The sequence below is a fragment of the Dermacentor andersoni genome, chromosome 9 (genome assembly GCF_023375885.2).
Source record: "Dermacentor andersoni chromosome 9, qqDerAnde1_hic_scaffold, whole genome shotgun sequence".
Taxonomy (NCBI): domain Eukaryota; kingdom Metazoa; phylum Arthropoda; class Arachnida; order Ixodida; family Ixodidae; genus Dermacentor; species Dermacentor andersoni.
The window spans coordinates 38,300,369-38,316,855 of record NC_092822.1 but is presented as its reverse complement, the minus strand read 5'-3'; the positions used below and the strand labels follow the sequence as shown (position 1 = coordinate 38,316,855).

The 16,487-nt window shown below is 47.8% G+C and overlaps 1 protein-coding gene across 1 annotated transcript in view; it reads right to left on the bottom strand.

Moving 5' to 3' along the window:
• Window positions 1-1,405: 1,405 nt before the first annotated feature.
• Window positions 1,406-16,487, bottom strand: part of LOC126527629 (uncharacterized) — a 34,051-nt gene continuing 18,969 nt past the window's right edge. Inside the window, exons 9-10 of the mRNA XM_055068891.2 lie at window positions 7,784-8,128; window positions 1,406-4,251 (exon numbers count right to left, since the gene is read on the bottom strand). Coding sequence (XP_054924866.1) covers window positions 3,337-4,251; window positions 7,784-8,128 — 1,260 coding nt within the window. The 3' untranslated portion in view covers window positions 1,406-3,336. The remainder of the gene's footprint in view (window positions 4,252-7,783; window positions 8,129-16,487) is intronic.

The following is a 16,487-nucleotide window of genomic DNA, read 5'->3' as shown; positions in this document are numbered from 1 at the left end:
GGCCTGACAGAGCGGTTAAACCGTACTCTTACCGATATGCTGGCCAAGTACGTTTCCAAGGACCACCACGACTGGGACATTGCCCTTCCTTACGTAACATTTGCGTACAATTCTTCCCGGCACGACACCGCCGGATTTTCTCCCTTTTATCTACTGTACGGTCACGAACCTACCTTGCCCCTAGACACGGCACTTCCTCCTGCTGCGGTCTCAACAAGCGAGTATGCGCGCGACGCCATCGCCCTCGCCGACCATGCACGCCAGCTTGCCCGTGCTCGACTGACGGCCTCACAGACCACTCAGCAGTGTCAGTACAACGCCCGCCATCGTGACGTACAGTTTTCACCTGGTGCGCTCGTGCTCCTGTGGTCGCCCTCTCGTCACGTCGGACTTTCAGAGAAGCTCCTTTCGCGATACACAGGGCCCTACCGCGTGCTGCGCCAGGTGACGCCTGTGACTTACGAAATTGCTCCTGTGGCCTCAACCTCGTCCTCTCCTGTGGCATCTAGTGATGTCGTACACGTCAGTAGGCTCAAGGCCTACTACACTGCTTCCGAGTCCGATCTTTAGTCGCTCCGGGACGGCGCTTTTGCAGCCGGGGGTAGTGCTACGGCACAATATGCGCGATCACGAAAGGCCAGCAGTGTGGAGACGACGACGACGATTAGAAGCTAGCGCGGGCTGTTGCCTCTTGGCCAAGCGCAGCGTATTTTCCTTGTAAATATATTTGTACATAGCTTTTCGTCTGCGTCTTCCTACGTAACAATATACTTAAGCTCCCTGAATAATACTAAAGGCAGCGACATTTTTAAAAATCTTGACACCCAAGCTGCCAAGTGCAGTCTTCGTGGGAACAATCGTGCGAGACGAGCTTCTTTCTCATATTTTCCAGAGCCAAAATGTCCCTAGAGAAAGATCAGGGTACTTAATCACTGGATACTTTTGTGCGAGATTGCAACTATTTGCTGGGGAATCTTGGTTCTAAATGTGCCTTTGCATAGGGACTGCAGATGACGCATTGTGCTCCGTTTAACTTAATATGCTTGCTTAGAATGCATGTTTTTTCTTTACATTCTTTATGCACGTCTGAGCATATGTTCCCAGGTGCTGCTATTCGAAACTAAGCTTGAAGGCACAGACCTTTCAAACGGGGAGGAAGGGTACCTCCTCTCTGGAATGTTGAGTGTAAATACAAAGGCACACACTGAAGACTCTGCAGTGCTTTTGTGGAAGAGCCGACGTAGAATTACAACAGTTCAGAGAGAATTTGATAGCGATGCCCAGGTAGCTCTCATTGGAAAGGTCTATAGACTAAAGGTTAGATCACGTGAAGCTGTCCATATTGCAACTGACGCAGCATTCAGCAATTAGCCCACCATGACCAAAACTAAACAGAACAAACCCAGCAATGAAACAAGTTTTTATTTACCACAATGAGTCAGCAGTGTTGACAAGAGCCGTGTCAAGCAGAAATGAAACAACAATAACCAAAAGTTAATTCTGTGCAATCCATTGTGCAATGTGCAAGCCATACACGTTGGGGCATGAGGACTTACAGTCATCCTTTTTGGCACGGGCCACGGTTCCATTGATGAAATCAAAGAATGAGAAAGCAGCTATATTTGTCGCACTAGAAAAACTGCAGCTTACAAGGCCAAACACGTATGCAAACATAGCTTGAGAACAAGCAATTGTGGTATGAATATACAGGGTGTCCCACTTGGGAAAATAACTTAAAATTAAAGGTGCGTCGGAAGCGAATTCAACCAAACGCATACTATTCGCAAGAGCCTATAGTAACTCAGGCACTTTCTTGTTTTCCCCATAAGTCACTAATTAATTAAGTTTAATTACGCAACTTGGGGTCCCCAGCCAATAACTAAGGAGTTGGGTAATTAAACTTAATTTATTAGCAAGTTATGAGGAAAACAAAAAATTGCCTGAGTTACTATATGCTATTGCAAATAATATGCATTCGGTTCAATTCGTTTCTGATGCGCCTTTCATTTTTAAATTCTTGGCTCAAGTTATGTGGGACACCCTGTACAAATATATATATATTTATGAATCTGGATGAAATAAGAGACAGATAAGCTCGCACTTTCTTTAATTGCTTGCATTGCTGAATGAATAAAGGTTGTGCCACATGTTTGTGGTTATTGCATAATGGTAAATGTGGGAAAGACTGAAGAACAAATGAATAACATACCAGGAACTCTGGTTCAACTTAGAGAACTTCTTAGTTGCAAGTCAAAATGTGGCAATTATGTGTAATTGCTGCTCGACATCACGTAATAATATACTAACTCCATACAGTCTTTGTATGTGTTTGTTTGGTTCACATTCATATTCTATAGGCTATAGCCTACATTTTATATTCTTTTATGCAGGCACAGTGCTAGACGTAAATCTGTATCACTCGGCGCAACATACGTAGAAATCCACGCGCACACAATGGAATTACAAGAGAAAAACGTTGATGACTCATCATTTTGAAAACAAAAACGCAACAGAAACTTCGTTGAAAAGTGCTCAAGAATGGATCTCAAGGCACCTCCACACGACAATAAAGATAGATAGGGGGGGGGACTCAAGAAGTTAACTGACAGGAATCATGTTCATCTGATGGGTGTGTCAGTATGATGAAAGTTCTTGGAGGTGTGCACATGCATACTAATTACCAGTGATGACATGCCGCCTAAAAAGCCTGACATAAATATGTTCGTAACTCATTAGGAAATGACTCTCCCAGCTCTCTCTCTTGCTTGCAACATTGAAGAATCCCAGAACACATTCACGAAAACTTCTGAAGCTTATCAGCCAAGCATGACTCTTCTTGAAGCTTGCTTTATTTAAGAAGCTGTCATCAGCTAAAGCCGAGACAAACATGTACTGAAAAAATTCCGCATACAATTTCATAATTCCATATGTATTCCATATTATTTGCATGAAAATTATATGGTTCTTGCATCAATTTCACTTAATTCGACGTACAAATATGTAAATGAAGTGGAATTATAAGAATTCACACAGCTTTCTGTGTTAGGGAAAGTTGATCTTTTCTCTGCATGGCCCCACGTTCAGGTTAGGAGTGCCTCACTGGCACACTACTGAGAGCCACAGTTTTGAGCAACTATATAGGTAACTGAAATTGCATTTGTGCCCTGTGCTCATAAATATATTCTTTCTCGCGGACTCGGTATGTGGTGAGCGTGTGATTTTGACCAGGCTTGGGACAATCGCAAAGCAGGCATTACAAAAGGTACAAACATTCTTTAAACTGGCCTACAAAAGACCGACAGAGCAGCTGCCCCACCAGGTTTGGAAGCCAGCGACTCAGACAGAAATCTTGCGCTTGGGAATGCGAATGCGCTGAGTTTTCCGTCTCCCCTGCTCCGTGGGGGCTGCATCCAATGCTGCCGCCTCGAGCCTCACCTCTCCCGATGGTGTCTGAAATGCTACCATTGTCGCCACGCCAGCAACCATCTTGGGAGCAGACTTCCTTGCCGTGTGCACGGTGTCGCCGAGTGCCGAGAGTTCCGATTCCAACTTACACCCTTGCTGCACCTTTGGCAAGTGGCTTGATGTGCCATTGTGTGCACCGCCAGCTTTTGGAATGCCCAACTTGCTTTCTTTCTCCTCCTTTTTAACCTTTTTCGCACTTGGCGCACCCATGGATGACTTCCCTTCCACCGATTTCAACTTTGTGACTACCGCCGCCGGAATCCGTGGTACCTTCGGCTTGGCGATTCTCCCTCGCCCAACTCCGGATTTGGTTTTGACAGCAGATTTCAGTGGCTTGGCAGCAGCGGCCATCTCGACTTGCTTCTTCCGACCCGGCTTCCCTGGCTTCTGTTGTGCCGGCGCTCGCGCTGCCTTAACCATCTTTGGCTTGCCTGGTGTCTTTGCTGAGCATTTAGCAGGCTTTCCGCCAGCCAACACTGTCGGCTGCTGAGCAGAAACGGAGGAGGAAGAGGCCTTGCCATTGGTGGCTGTTCCGACACTGATGGTGTTGAGGGGACCAGGGCACACCTGGAAGGGCTTGGTGTCGAACGCGGTCGACACACTGACTTTGTGCACCTTGAGCAGGTGCTGGCGGAGGTTTTCACGGATGTGGCAGATGAGGCCGCAGCGGTGGCACAGGCAGAGACGCTGAGCAAGGCTGCGCAGCTCATGACGCCACAGCTGGAGCAGCAGGCGCGTGCGTACGCCGCAGCTCGAGCACGTGTATGGGTGGCTCTCCGTGTGCACCTGAAAGGCAAATAAATTTTGACCGATGTTACGTTCCAGTTCAGCTTAAACATGCGGGTAAAGCAATGCCAGTCATTATGGTCCCTAACTAGGGGCTCACAGTTAATCGCACTGGTGAAGTGGGAGCACCTTCCTTCTGCTCTGCGAAATGCAATACTACTATATACGCCTGTTCAGTTCACTTGGTGCACTTAACTCTTTGTGGTCCAATGATTACTGTGGGAATCAGTGTGTCGCAGGAAATATGTGACATCGAGGAAAACAAACAACAAAACCATTTTCAGAGATGTGAGAGTCAGCTATGCTAATTATATATCTTGTAGGCGTTGTTGTACCCCAGCTAAGCTTGGCTTTCCCTGAAATTTTATGAACGCCCATGTGTCTTGCATCACACTGAAGTTAGGCCTCTGCACTGTATCTTTGAAGTCTGCTGCCTAATGCATGCAACGTGCTGGGCAGCACAAAAAACTTGTCTTCCAAGTAATCTGTGGCATCATTTCACACCGTAAAGATATGAATTGAGAAGTCTGAAGAAATTCATGCTGCTTACAACACACTGAGTTTCTGGCAGTTCATGAGAAAAAAAGAACTTAAATTTATTTCCAGAATCTCCAGCAGAAATTTTCGCTTTATTTGTTTCTGAGTTTTGTCAGTCAGGAGCGTGTAACATGAATTTTTCACTTCATTAGAAAAGCTTCAGACCAGAAGGGGTTAATTTTTTGCTGCTAGAGTACATTTGTATGATTGAACACCTAAGGTGAACAAGTCTTGCTCACGATTTTAACTTCAACTGAGAGTGATGCTTTGTTTTGGAAAAAGGCCTGTGCAAGATCGCAGTGCCATGAGAATGGACACCAGATACCCTACACACATACACACACTGGACAGAAGGAAGATCACAACAAGACACAACTACAACAGACAGAGCAACTGAACCAACACGAGTCAAAGCTATGTGAATGTATGTCTGTGTTTCACCATGCAAACACAGAACTAGGATATATTACTTCTAGAACATGCTTGCGCGCACTCACATAAGCTATCTGCGAAAACAAACACCGAAGAAAAAGAAACCTAGTATCTACACTGAGTTAAAAGTGCACAGCGTAGTTTTGGCTAACTAATCAGTAATGTTTGCTAAAGTAAGTTGTTAGCGGGTGAGAAAAGGATAAGTAAGTTAAATGCTGATATTATTGAGCAAACATTTATATTTACTTCATCTTATTCTATAATTTGTTATATCCATGTTTGTCATACAGTAGAACACGGTTGGTACGTTTTTAAAGGAACCATAGAAAAAAAAGACGTAACCGTGAGGAAGGGTGCAAATCACCACAGCACATCAGAAACAGTCTGAGTGGGTACCAGTGCAGTTATTAGATGTCTCGGTGCTTGTACTATGACCAGGAATGGCACATGCGTGCGTGTATAATTAAGGGACACGCACGTTCCATGACAGTGGCCCCCACTTCAATATTTTGTATACGCTTTAACACATAATGCGGTTCTACTGCTCTGAGGCTGACTTAAAGGGACCCTGAAATGATTTTGTACAAACATACCGAGTCGTTAGAGTAGGTCCTTCTGATCACTAATTGACGCACCTAAGTGCTCCGTGTAAAGCGTGTAATTTATTATAAGGATTTAAAAATGTACATCGCTGCTGATCGCAGCACTTCGCTTGGCAGAATTTTAAGCCGCTCCTACCCATTTGACGTCATTTACCCCAATGACGTTAGTAAGGTGAGCTATCCGATTGGCTGCCCAGGGTGTGTCATCAAATTTTTTCAACTTTATGGGGAACAAATGTTATTCGTAATAGTTCAAATATTAGTTCATTTGTTTCTATACAAAGTAACAGAAAGAGAATGCACAAGATAAATTTTTCACTACACTATTATGCACTTCTGGCACACAACGTTTGTGTCACAACGTCCTCCATTTTGATGAGAGCTCCGCGATCAGAGTCCATCTCAGTCTTTTCGCGAGCACCATAATTCGACTCTGTTGCATTGTGGGCTGCAAACGTAGCGACTGGCAATATGTCAAGCTGCGACATCGTGTCCCCCTGCAAGGCAGCAGATGAGCTGACTGGCTGCAGCGCATCGGACTGCCACTATCCGATCGGCGCCAGGATTTGCATGTTTGTGGCCGTCACTTCACACCGGAGGATTACTGCCGCAATAGCTTTTCGCAAGTCTGGTATTCAGGTAAACGCAAGCACAAGGAGACAGGGCCTGGCTGTTTGATTGTGCCATTTCACGGGATGAGCAGAAGTGCAAATGTGAATGGTCTGCACGGTGTAGCCACCTGGTGGCACAGAGCTGAACCACACACAGTAGCAGTAACGAAATGTATTTTTCTTTGCTGCTGATGTAAACTTTTTGCAGGAGTGTAATCATCAACACGTTGTTTTTATAAATGTTTAAAATGTTTTACACTTGGTTAGAGCAATATTAGTGCTTTGTTTGGCTGGTTAAGCTCTGCGCCAACAGGTGGCTGGACCGTACAGACCGATCAGGCCGCTGACGTATGTCTACGCTAAATTCCTTCATCAGCTTGGGTTTATGCCTCCAGCCATCTGTCGGAACACCCAGCTCGCCTGTGGTTACCGGAATACCAGACACATTCGGTGCTGCGACACAATTCGCAACGCATGCTGCTTCGATAGCTCTCACTTGAAGTCGACTGCCAAGCAGCTGGCAGAGTGTTTGGAGAGGCTTCGTGCGCTCGCTCCTAGAGAACTGGAAGTCGACGACACGACGTGCCATCATGACGCAGAGTCAGTGAAGGCGGAGCTTAGCCCTGATCACTCGGCGAACGAGTTGAGGAGAAAATGCATGATTATGGAGGAGGCTAACTTGTAATCCTCCGTAGCTATCTTAATATGAGACAATTCACACAAATTGTGGTGCGAATGATTTAACTTTAGCTGTACCCTACACATCTACAAAATTCGCCCAACCCGTTTCAGGGGCCCTTTAAGAGAAGCGGCAATAGTGAAACAGAAATAAGACCCTTGCAGGCCCCAAAGTAAATGTACTTTGGCAGAATTGGCCCAGTGTGCGAGGTTCTCAGCAGGTTTTAGATGATGCGCATTATTTCAGATGCTTCGAAAACTGCTCTGTGCATGCTTTCTCCCAAGGTTTGTGCAGTGCCTGGCTTGTACAGTTTCACCGGTTTATCGCAAACTTCAGTCTCTTGCTGCAACGAACTGGTAGCTTTTTGCAACGAATCGGTCACTTGTTGCAACATGCAAGAGCCAGTTTTTCCTAGCACAGTTACATATACATGGTGGCCGCTTTCAGATGCACTGCAAGATGCGGGAACCTTACAGAATGGCGCTGCATCAAACAGGAACATAATAGATGGGAGTCAACAGGATTTAGCTCGGGACCACGAAAACACGACGCAGCAGCCAGGAAAGCGCAACAGCGAGGAACATATCAACGCGGGTTCCACTGTATCAGGCTTTGACTCTCATTCTCCTGTCACGCAAGAACAGCTAATGCAAGCTTCCATGATACTTCACCTGCAGATGCAGGAAGAGGCTCTCTGGCAGGCAAAACCGGGCAGGGCAGTATCTGCAGCCAAAGGCCCGCACGTCGCGGTGCATCATCCGGTGGCGCAGGAACACTCGCTGGTTGCGCGTCACGTAGCCGCACCGGTGGCACACCGCCACTTCGCCAATTGCGGTGCCGTCCACATCCTCCTCTTCCTCCAAGTCTTCCGCGGCGAACGCCGAAGTCAGCTTCTCCACGCGGCTGATCGTTGGCCGGTGGACCCGCCCTGCAGGTGCCACTACGGGTCCATTCCAAGACTTCCAGTGCAAGCTCCGCGGTGGCTGCATGTCCTCTGTCCACTTTATCTTCCGCAGCTGTGAAGAAAGAAGACAAAAAAAAAATTAAGCAGATCCCATCCATTGTCGGAATAGGTGCTGTCTAAAACATGGTGGCCGTGATGTGTGTCTGGTTCTGCAATCACTTCTGGCGCATGCATCCCACAAAAGCATAGCCTTCAAGATCTTTTCCTACTGTTCAGAGGCAACCGTCACAAGGGCGTGGTTTTCAACACCACCTTTTGGTGTTATGCAAATCATTTTTCAGGTAGCAGACGATCCAGCACTGTTTAGGGTTCTACAAAGCATTACAAACAGACAAACATGTTTGTGTAAGGCAAACAAGTATGCGAGAGACGAGTGTGCACGTGACGAGAGCACCAAGTTCACGACCATAGTATGACGATGGTGGCATGAAGGCGATTGTATGACAAAACATTAGAATCTGGGTGGATCCCGAAGGTGACACAATGTCATGCAGCATCTACGTAGCATTAACTGGCACGGGGAAGGGACTGGGGGAATGTGGGCTAATCCTGAAAGTGGTGCAGAGTAACACAGTGCCTCAGTGTGCTAGCAGCCATAAGGGAAGGATGGGAGAAGCTGGCGTGCACTCTTTTATGTGAGTACATTGCTGCTATGCAAAGTGATGCATGCAAAAAACAGTGGCAAGGTCAACTATTATTCGCACATGTCATTCTTGCATCTGTGGCCTTATGCTATCATTTGTGCTAAGTGACGTGACACAGATAAGACACCAATTGTTTCAAAGGGATAGTTAATGGAGACACCCTAATGGTCAGGGCGTCAGACTGCTATGCTGGGAGACCCAACGTTTGCTCGCACAATAGGACACTTACATTTTTCTATACTGAAAAGGCCTGAAACAAGGCATGGCAGTAACCTACTTATTGACTGAACTGTCACAAAGTACTGTAGAACCTCGTTCATACGTTTTGGAAAACACCATGAGAAAGAAACACACTAACCGGGAAAACGTACAATCCAAAGTAACTAAAAAAATTGTACAGATTCAACTACTGTTGCCATCTACGTAATGCGAAGCGTTGCACGGACCGTTACGGCACAAGACATAGATGCGTGTCGACCTGGTGGTGCTCCGGCGGCCTGAGACGCACTTTGTTGTTTTCCTATTGTGTGCTGTTTTAAGAAGGCGATGGGAAACCAAAACAAAGTCTAGCTGGTGGACAACACTGGATGTTGCCGAAGTGAAACATGATGCCCACATCGTGCCGCCTGCAGCAGAGAACACTGGCGTGTTTGAATTTTCGCCTACTAAAAGCACACAGTATGCTACCAATGGCACTACGCATAATGCACTGTAAAACAAATGAAGTGGAACCCCGATTATACGACTTTCTTGGGACTGAAAAAAAGCATCGTAAAATCCGAACATAAATTATGCCTATAAAAATACTACTTATTTCGTGCGACGTATTTACGAGAAACTTCAATGTAAACTACTACATACTCTGCAGGGCTTGGAAACCCAAATGACCAAAAAGTAAATGCGAAAAAAATGAATGCTGCAGTACAGGCACCAATCATGCTTTATTCAAACGAACCTTTATGACACCCCACTGCCCACTGCCACGATTCCCGCCAGCTGGCGCGAACTTTAAAAAAAGTCGGTAAGTTTCTTTTGGACCTTGTTTGATCCGTGAACCATGAGCTTTCGCTCAAGTTGGGCAACGTCCAAAAGGAGGTCCTCTGCGGCGTCGCGTGAACAGATGAAGTTCCGGATGCCGTCTATGTGCCGTAGTGCCTTGGCAAATGTAGTAGGCACAGGCACGGCATCTGTGGTGTCGTCATCGTCCTTGTCCAATGTCTCAGCGGTGTCGGCACTAGGCAAAGCCTCCTCGATGGTGTCATCCAGCGACACCTCACCGCAGATCGCGACATTGTCGTCAGCCTCCACATACTCGGCGAAGGTCGTGGTAAGGTTTAAACCCTCGAAATCGTCATCAGCGAAGCCTACATCAGCCTCGAGCGGCACCGAGGTTGTTGTCCCCTCAGCAGAGGAGGCAGTCTCTCACTTAAAGCCACAGTGCTTGAACGAGTTGTGCTTCGTGACACTGTGTTCCACGAACTGGCAATAAAATGTATGGCGTTCAGCGCAGTGATCCTTTTTTTCCGACTCGCTGCGCTACATAGCCGCCAGCCGATGCTGCACTAACTGCTTCCAGTACCCTTGCTTGACGCATTTAATGATGCTGGCATCCAGCGACTGCAGCGAGCTTGTGCAGTTAGGCGGAAAAAAAAAAACAACCTTTATGCTCCTCAGGTGGGTGGTACGGTGCGTTGTCCACGAAAAGCAACATTTTCCTCGCCTTAGCACCCATTTTGTTATCCAGCTGCTGCAAAAAATTGCTGAAGAGCAAAAATGTCATCCACGCCTTTTTGTTGAAGCTGTAGCTGCACGGCAACATCTTCAAGTTCTTAAAGCACCGTGGCTTTGCAAACTTTACAACGAGCACGGGCAGCCTCTCGGAACCGTCCTCATTAGCACAGAATAGTGCCATCACACGCTCTTTACTATGCTTGCCACCATGACAGCTGTCACCCTTAAATGCAAGGGTTCGCTCAGGCTGAATACGGTAAAAAAATACCGCTCTCATCGGCGTTGAAAATGTCGCAGGGCTTGTATGCAGCAATCGTTTCCGGCAGTGACTCCATCCACTCTTTCAACATCGAAACGTCCACCGAAGTGCTTTCTCCACAGGAGCGGCTGTACACAATCCTGTTTCGTTTTTTTAAAGCGACCCAACCACCTGTTATATGCCTAAAAATCGTCGACGCCCAGACCAATGCCACAAGGTCCACCTTTTCGTTTAGAATGGCGCCGTCAACATTGATCACAGAGCTCCATGCTTGATGCAGCCACTTGACAAGAACTTTTTATAACTTCTCATGCTGTCCTTTTGCCGCTTTCTGCTTGAGCCCGAACTTGTTGGCATTTTACAGTATCACCGCTTTGTTTGCCAAGATCGCCTTAAGCAATGTTTCAGGAATCTTAAGGTCCCGGGCAATGCTGGCTTTCGTGGCTCCATGCCGCTTTTCCGCTTCCTCGATAATATTCGGCTTCTCGCCAAGCGACAGAACTGTCCGCTTTCAGGACATCGTGCGTTGCGCTGCTCCACACAACTCAAAACCTCCGCTGAACACTGGTTGCTAGGATTATGACGAAGAACACATACGATAAACCTAGGCCTCTCCGCGCTACCTTGTCGGCGATCTGATGCTGGGAAACTGGAAGGAGAGAAACGCTTCCCCAACGTGACGAGAGGTGACGCCGCCGAGAAGAGAGGGAGAAACTGATTCTGGAGAAGAAAAGGCGCTATTTCAGCACAGCGGGCGTCGCGGGCGGCTGCTGGTGAGGGGGAGAAAAACAAACAATGAGATGAGGCAGGGAAGAAAGCTGTGCCGGAACGAACCGGTCGAGCGGTGTCAAGTGCTCCACATGCAGAGAGACGGAGCGAGGAAAGAGACCCGCGGCACTTTTCTTTCGTCGGCGGTTCCGACCCACGCTTCGCGAGGGTCATCGTACAACGCGGGTCAAGCATAAAATTGCATCGGATAACCGGGGTTTTTAATGCATTGCTTCTATGGGGACTTCACTGGAACCGCGCTAATACGTCGTAAAACCCGGGTCGTCGCAAAACCAGGGGACGTATAACGGGGGTTCGACTGTAGGTGAAGATGCTTATTGCAATAGGTTTGGCAGCGATAGCTGTGAATGCGGGGCACGACAACCGGGGCGGGGATTTGCTGGTACCAGAATAAGAAACTGTGCGCATCGTCATTTTCACATGAGACGAGTGGCTATATACTTTTTTCAATGGCAGGCGCCTTGCCCCTGTTCTTTTTCACATGGAATCTAGTAGCTGGAAAACACAGATGAAGCAGTCTGCAGCAGGGAACGGTGGTGCATTTCGGTTGTCGCCTATCAAACCCATGCACTGTGCTTCCGATGGCACCACGTGCTGTGACACAGATTGGCAAAGATGCTTATCGCAATGGGATTGGCGGTTATAGCTGTGAATGCCATGTGCGACAACCGCAGAGACGATTTGCTGGTACAGTCAAACCCCGTTACAATGAACACCACATTAACGAACATTTCAGATTAACGAACTTTTGAGAAATCCCATGCCGACTGCTTATAGTTTCAATGTAAAAATATTTCACTACTACGAACTTTAGTATGACGAACATTTCAGAATAACGATCGTTATTTAATTTTCGTGTCATCTTAACAACACCTCGTGTCATCTTAACAACACCTCAGTACTACAAACTCATATCCCGAAATGCGAGGATTCTTAGATTTCAGTGTATCCGTCACGGCAGTCGGAGCTCTAAGCTAGCAGACGACGCAGCGCGAAGAGCGGGTGCCTTGCAACTTGCTTCTCACAAAAACCTGAGATGGCGCGGGAGGAGAAAGATGCGGGCGGGGACTTTTTTTCTTTTCCTTCTCCGTTGCAGAGGCAACCACGCACCAGGTTTTGTGAGTGGAGAGGCGGGGCGGGGAACATGGGCTCGTAAAACCTGAGACGGTGCAGCTGAAGGAAAAAAAGTAGTAATTAACGCTAAGTGGGCCTTTTCTTTTTTTTCCTGTTGCGGAGGCGACAATGCATAATGTTTTTCTTGCTTGTTTTCTCAGTTGTTCGTGTGCTGTCACCCGTATAGGCCTGTCCATCTTGTTTTTCTTCTGGTTATATTATTGTGTTAGAAGTGCATGCCGGCGTTCGCATTGCCATGAGCTCAACAACTCTAACCGCGGCGAAGAAGCGAAAGCAGCTTTCTTTGAGCGAGAAAGTAGACATTCTTTGCGAGATAGAAGACAAAAAGAAACAATCCGTCGTGGCTAAAGAACGTGGAGTGGTGCGGTCGACAATCGCCACGATTCTCAAAGATGGACGATGACGTTACCGCAGCACCCGAAGACTGCGACGAGTCCGTGTCGGCCACAGATGTGTTGGACTGCTTGCGAAAACTCCGCATATTTATGGCCAAAAGCGGCGCAGCGACCGAAGGCGTGCATAAGAATGCGGACGGTCTAGAATCGTTTCTGCTGCAGAGTCTGTGCTGCACCCATCAGAAGACGATCACGGACTATTTCAAATAAATGTGCCTTGTCTGACGATCACGTGTGCATTGTGTGAGAAACGAGTTCAAAGAGGTACCGTTTCAAAGGTAGGACGTTTGCGTTACTGAAATGCTATTGTTATGGCTAATTTTTGGGCTTCCACTATAACGACCTTTCAGAATAACGAACATTTACCCGTGGTCCCCTGAAGTTCGTTGTACCGAGATTTCACTGTACTGAAATAAAAAATTGAGTGCGTGCCGTTGTTTTCACGTGACACAGGCAGGTGAGTATTGCGGTAAAGCTGCCGCAGCGGACAGCTATATACAGTAGAACCCCGCTGTTACGTTCCTCACTGCTGCGTTTTCACGGCTGCTACGTCGTTTTCATCCGGTCCCGGCATAGCTTCCCTAGGATCCAATGTATAAGGAACCCCGCTGTTACGTTGTAGCTGTAAAAACGTTCCCGCATGATACGTCGCAACTTAGCACCCCGAACCCGCCTGGGCTAAAGTAGACAACGCGCTCCAACCGCCATTTTCGCTTTTGACGAGTTTTGGCTGGGCTTGGCTATGGAACTGGCTGCAAGAAGCCGCACGCCAGTTCAAGAGGCCGCATGAGGCCGCCACTAAGTGGCCATTCGTGAAAAATGATCTTACTATCATCACTGTGATTACGGTCACCGCTTGGTTGTTGGACGGGTCGACTCACGGAGGAAGGAAACTCGGGAGAGGCCCTGACGTCACTCTTTGTGAAGCTAAAGTGAAACCGGAAGTTGGCGTTGCTCGTGGCGTTGCTCCGCCTATCGGGCCTACTCTCCTCTCTTGTTTACGTTTCTCCCACGCCGCGCTGCGCGCAACCGGGCTGCTCGGACGCGCGCGCTCCGCAGCAATACTAAACAATCGTTAGCACGTTAGCATGATTACGCCAAAGAGGGCAAAATTTCCCGCGGAAATTCGTTTGTCCGTTGCCATTGCCGTGGCGCGGTGACGACGCGGAGCACGAGCCGCATGATGCCGGGGAGTTGCCAAATCCTAGCTTTGGAGAAGCCGTCGCGGCTCTGGACCTCCTCCGCAGGTACGTCACACCTCACAGCGACGCTGACAGCAATGCGGCCTTCCAGGGTATTGAGAAACGTGTGGCGATTTATCGCGAGCGAAAGAAACGGCACGCCACCATTCTAGACTTTTTTAAGTCCTAAGCGCACTCTGTGGAAATAAATTGTCTATAGTTGGAGCTGCACTTTTTTCATTCATTTTCGGAGCTTTCCTCACTGTTGCGTTTTCCCGGCTGTTACGTTTTTTTCCCCCGGTCCGGTGAAAAACGTATGAACGGGGTTCCACTGTACTGAGTCGATCACGGGTGCCTCGCGCATTTTCTTATTTACATGGGATTTAGCGGCCAGTATATACAGTCGAACCTCGATATATCGAACAGCGCGGTGATCGCAAAATAGTTCGATGTAGCCAGAATTCGATATATAATATCACGTAGAAAACGCGTAAAAAACTAGCACAAATCAATCAATGAACCAATCGTGGCACAATAGATGCTCACATGAAGCTTCAAACAAACTATTTATTTCGTTCGCTGAAAGTACTGAAGCAGCGTAGCCTGCTTCATATTAGCAACCGCGTGCTTGACCACGGCGTCCTCAACATAGTCCAAACGGTCCACAAGAGACAGTCCAGTGCCTTCTATTGCGCCGCAGTAGCGGCGTACAACGGCCAAAGCAGCTACAGCCTCAGTTGCAGTCAGGAGCGGGGCAACATCAGTGCTTGCTGGATCAGCCTCGGCAGCGTCTTCGTTTTGGCCGCTCAGCAGTCACTTCTGCCGCGATCTCCACGTCTGTTAACTCCGCCACTGTTCAAAGGCAGCTTTGCGCACCCGCCTCATGCCTGAGTGCTGGTTCTGTTCCGCCTTGGCCTTTATGTCACTCTTGTTTATCAGCAGAATGCTCAAAGTACTCCTTGGGATGTTGAAAGCTTCGGCGACGCTCGACTTCTTTTCTCCATTTTCAACGCGCTGTATCACTTCCAATTTCGCAGCAAATGCCAGGGACGTCCGCTTCTTCACGTTTGCAGGCATCACACCAACCACGACAGGCATAAGCCACACACACACACTAACAACGACTGGCGTAGCACAAGCGGCAGCACCGAGACGCACGTGTCGTTGACGTTGTCAAACTAGCCAACCTGGCCAAGCCACGGCCACGCCAAGCCGCCGCGTGCGTACGCCGCTACGTTCAAATGACGCCCTCGGCGCAACCGATGTGGGCAGCTGTAGTACGCAGCAGTCCGGAACACCCATCGCGCCGCCGCTATCTTCGAGAGTGTTGCGGGAAAGCTCGCCTCCTGTCAACGGAGCGCACTTGGTCAGGGGCGGCGGAGTTCGATATATCCATTTTACATCGGGCCCCGTTCGAAATAAAAAATTAAAAATACATGCGATTTTCCACGTGATACAGAAAGTGTTCGATATACGCAATAATTCGATATATCCGTGTTCGATATATCGAGGTTTGACTGTATATCATACGATTACAGTTTGGCGACGCACTGAACGCTGGTGCCAAAAGATCATGTTTTACAAGAACATATCGAGGAGGTTCTACTGTATTTGGTATTACCGTATTTGCATTAAAACATGATCCCCAGTATATCCTCCTGTGATACTTACTCCATAACACTAGGTCACGTACCATGTGACACCTGCGGTTCACGGGATTTTCCAAAGAAGCGGAACTGCAGTGCATGGAGTGTCGAGGTGTAGCACCGTACCCGTAATTTAGCATACAGTGTTGCGCTTGTTTGTTTGCAATGTGCAAACCTGGTGAGGGGCCCTTTAATGTCACAGGCATATCTAATAGCACGGATGGCATGGAGGTCAACTGCATCCATGAGTGTGCTGCTGAATTGAGCCTGAAGCACTGGTGATGGCAACAGTAGTGAGGATCAAACAGGCACCAAAAGCGTGACACGCATGCATGAACAAACGAGTGTGTTATGAAGATACTAGTGTTTGCTCTTTTGGTAAAAATGAATCACGCACAGCTGGAAGAATTTAACTACAATGGCCTAAACTTGTAGGGCAACACCTTATCATGATCACGAAAAACACTTTCGAGCCTTACACGAAAAATTGAACATTGAAAAATTTCACAGACTCAAATGTGGTTTCCATCGATGTAATGCGAAGCATTGCGCAAATCGTTGCAGCACGAGCTGCCAACACAGCAGCGTCGAGCTGTTGAAGCCCTAGTGGCCCAAAACACGCTTTGCCGTTT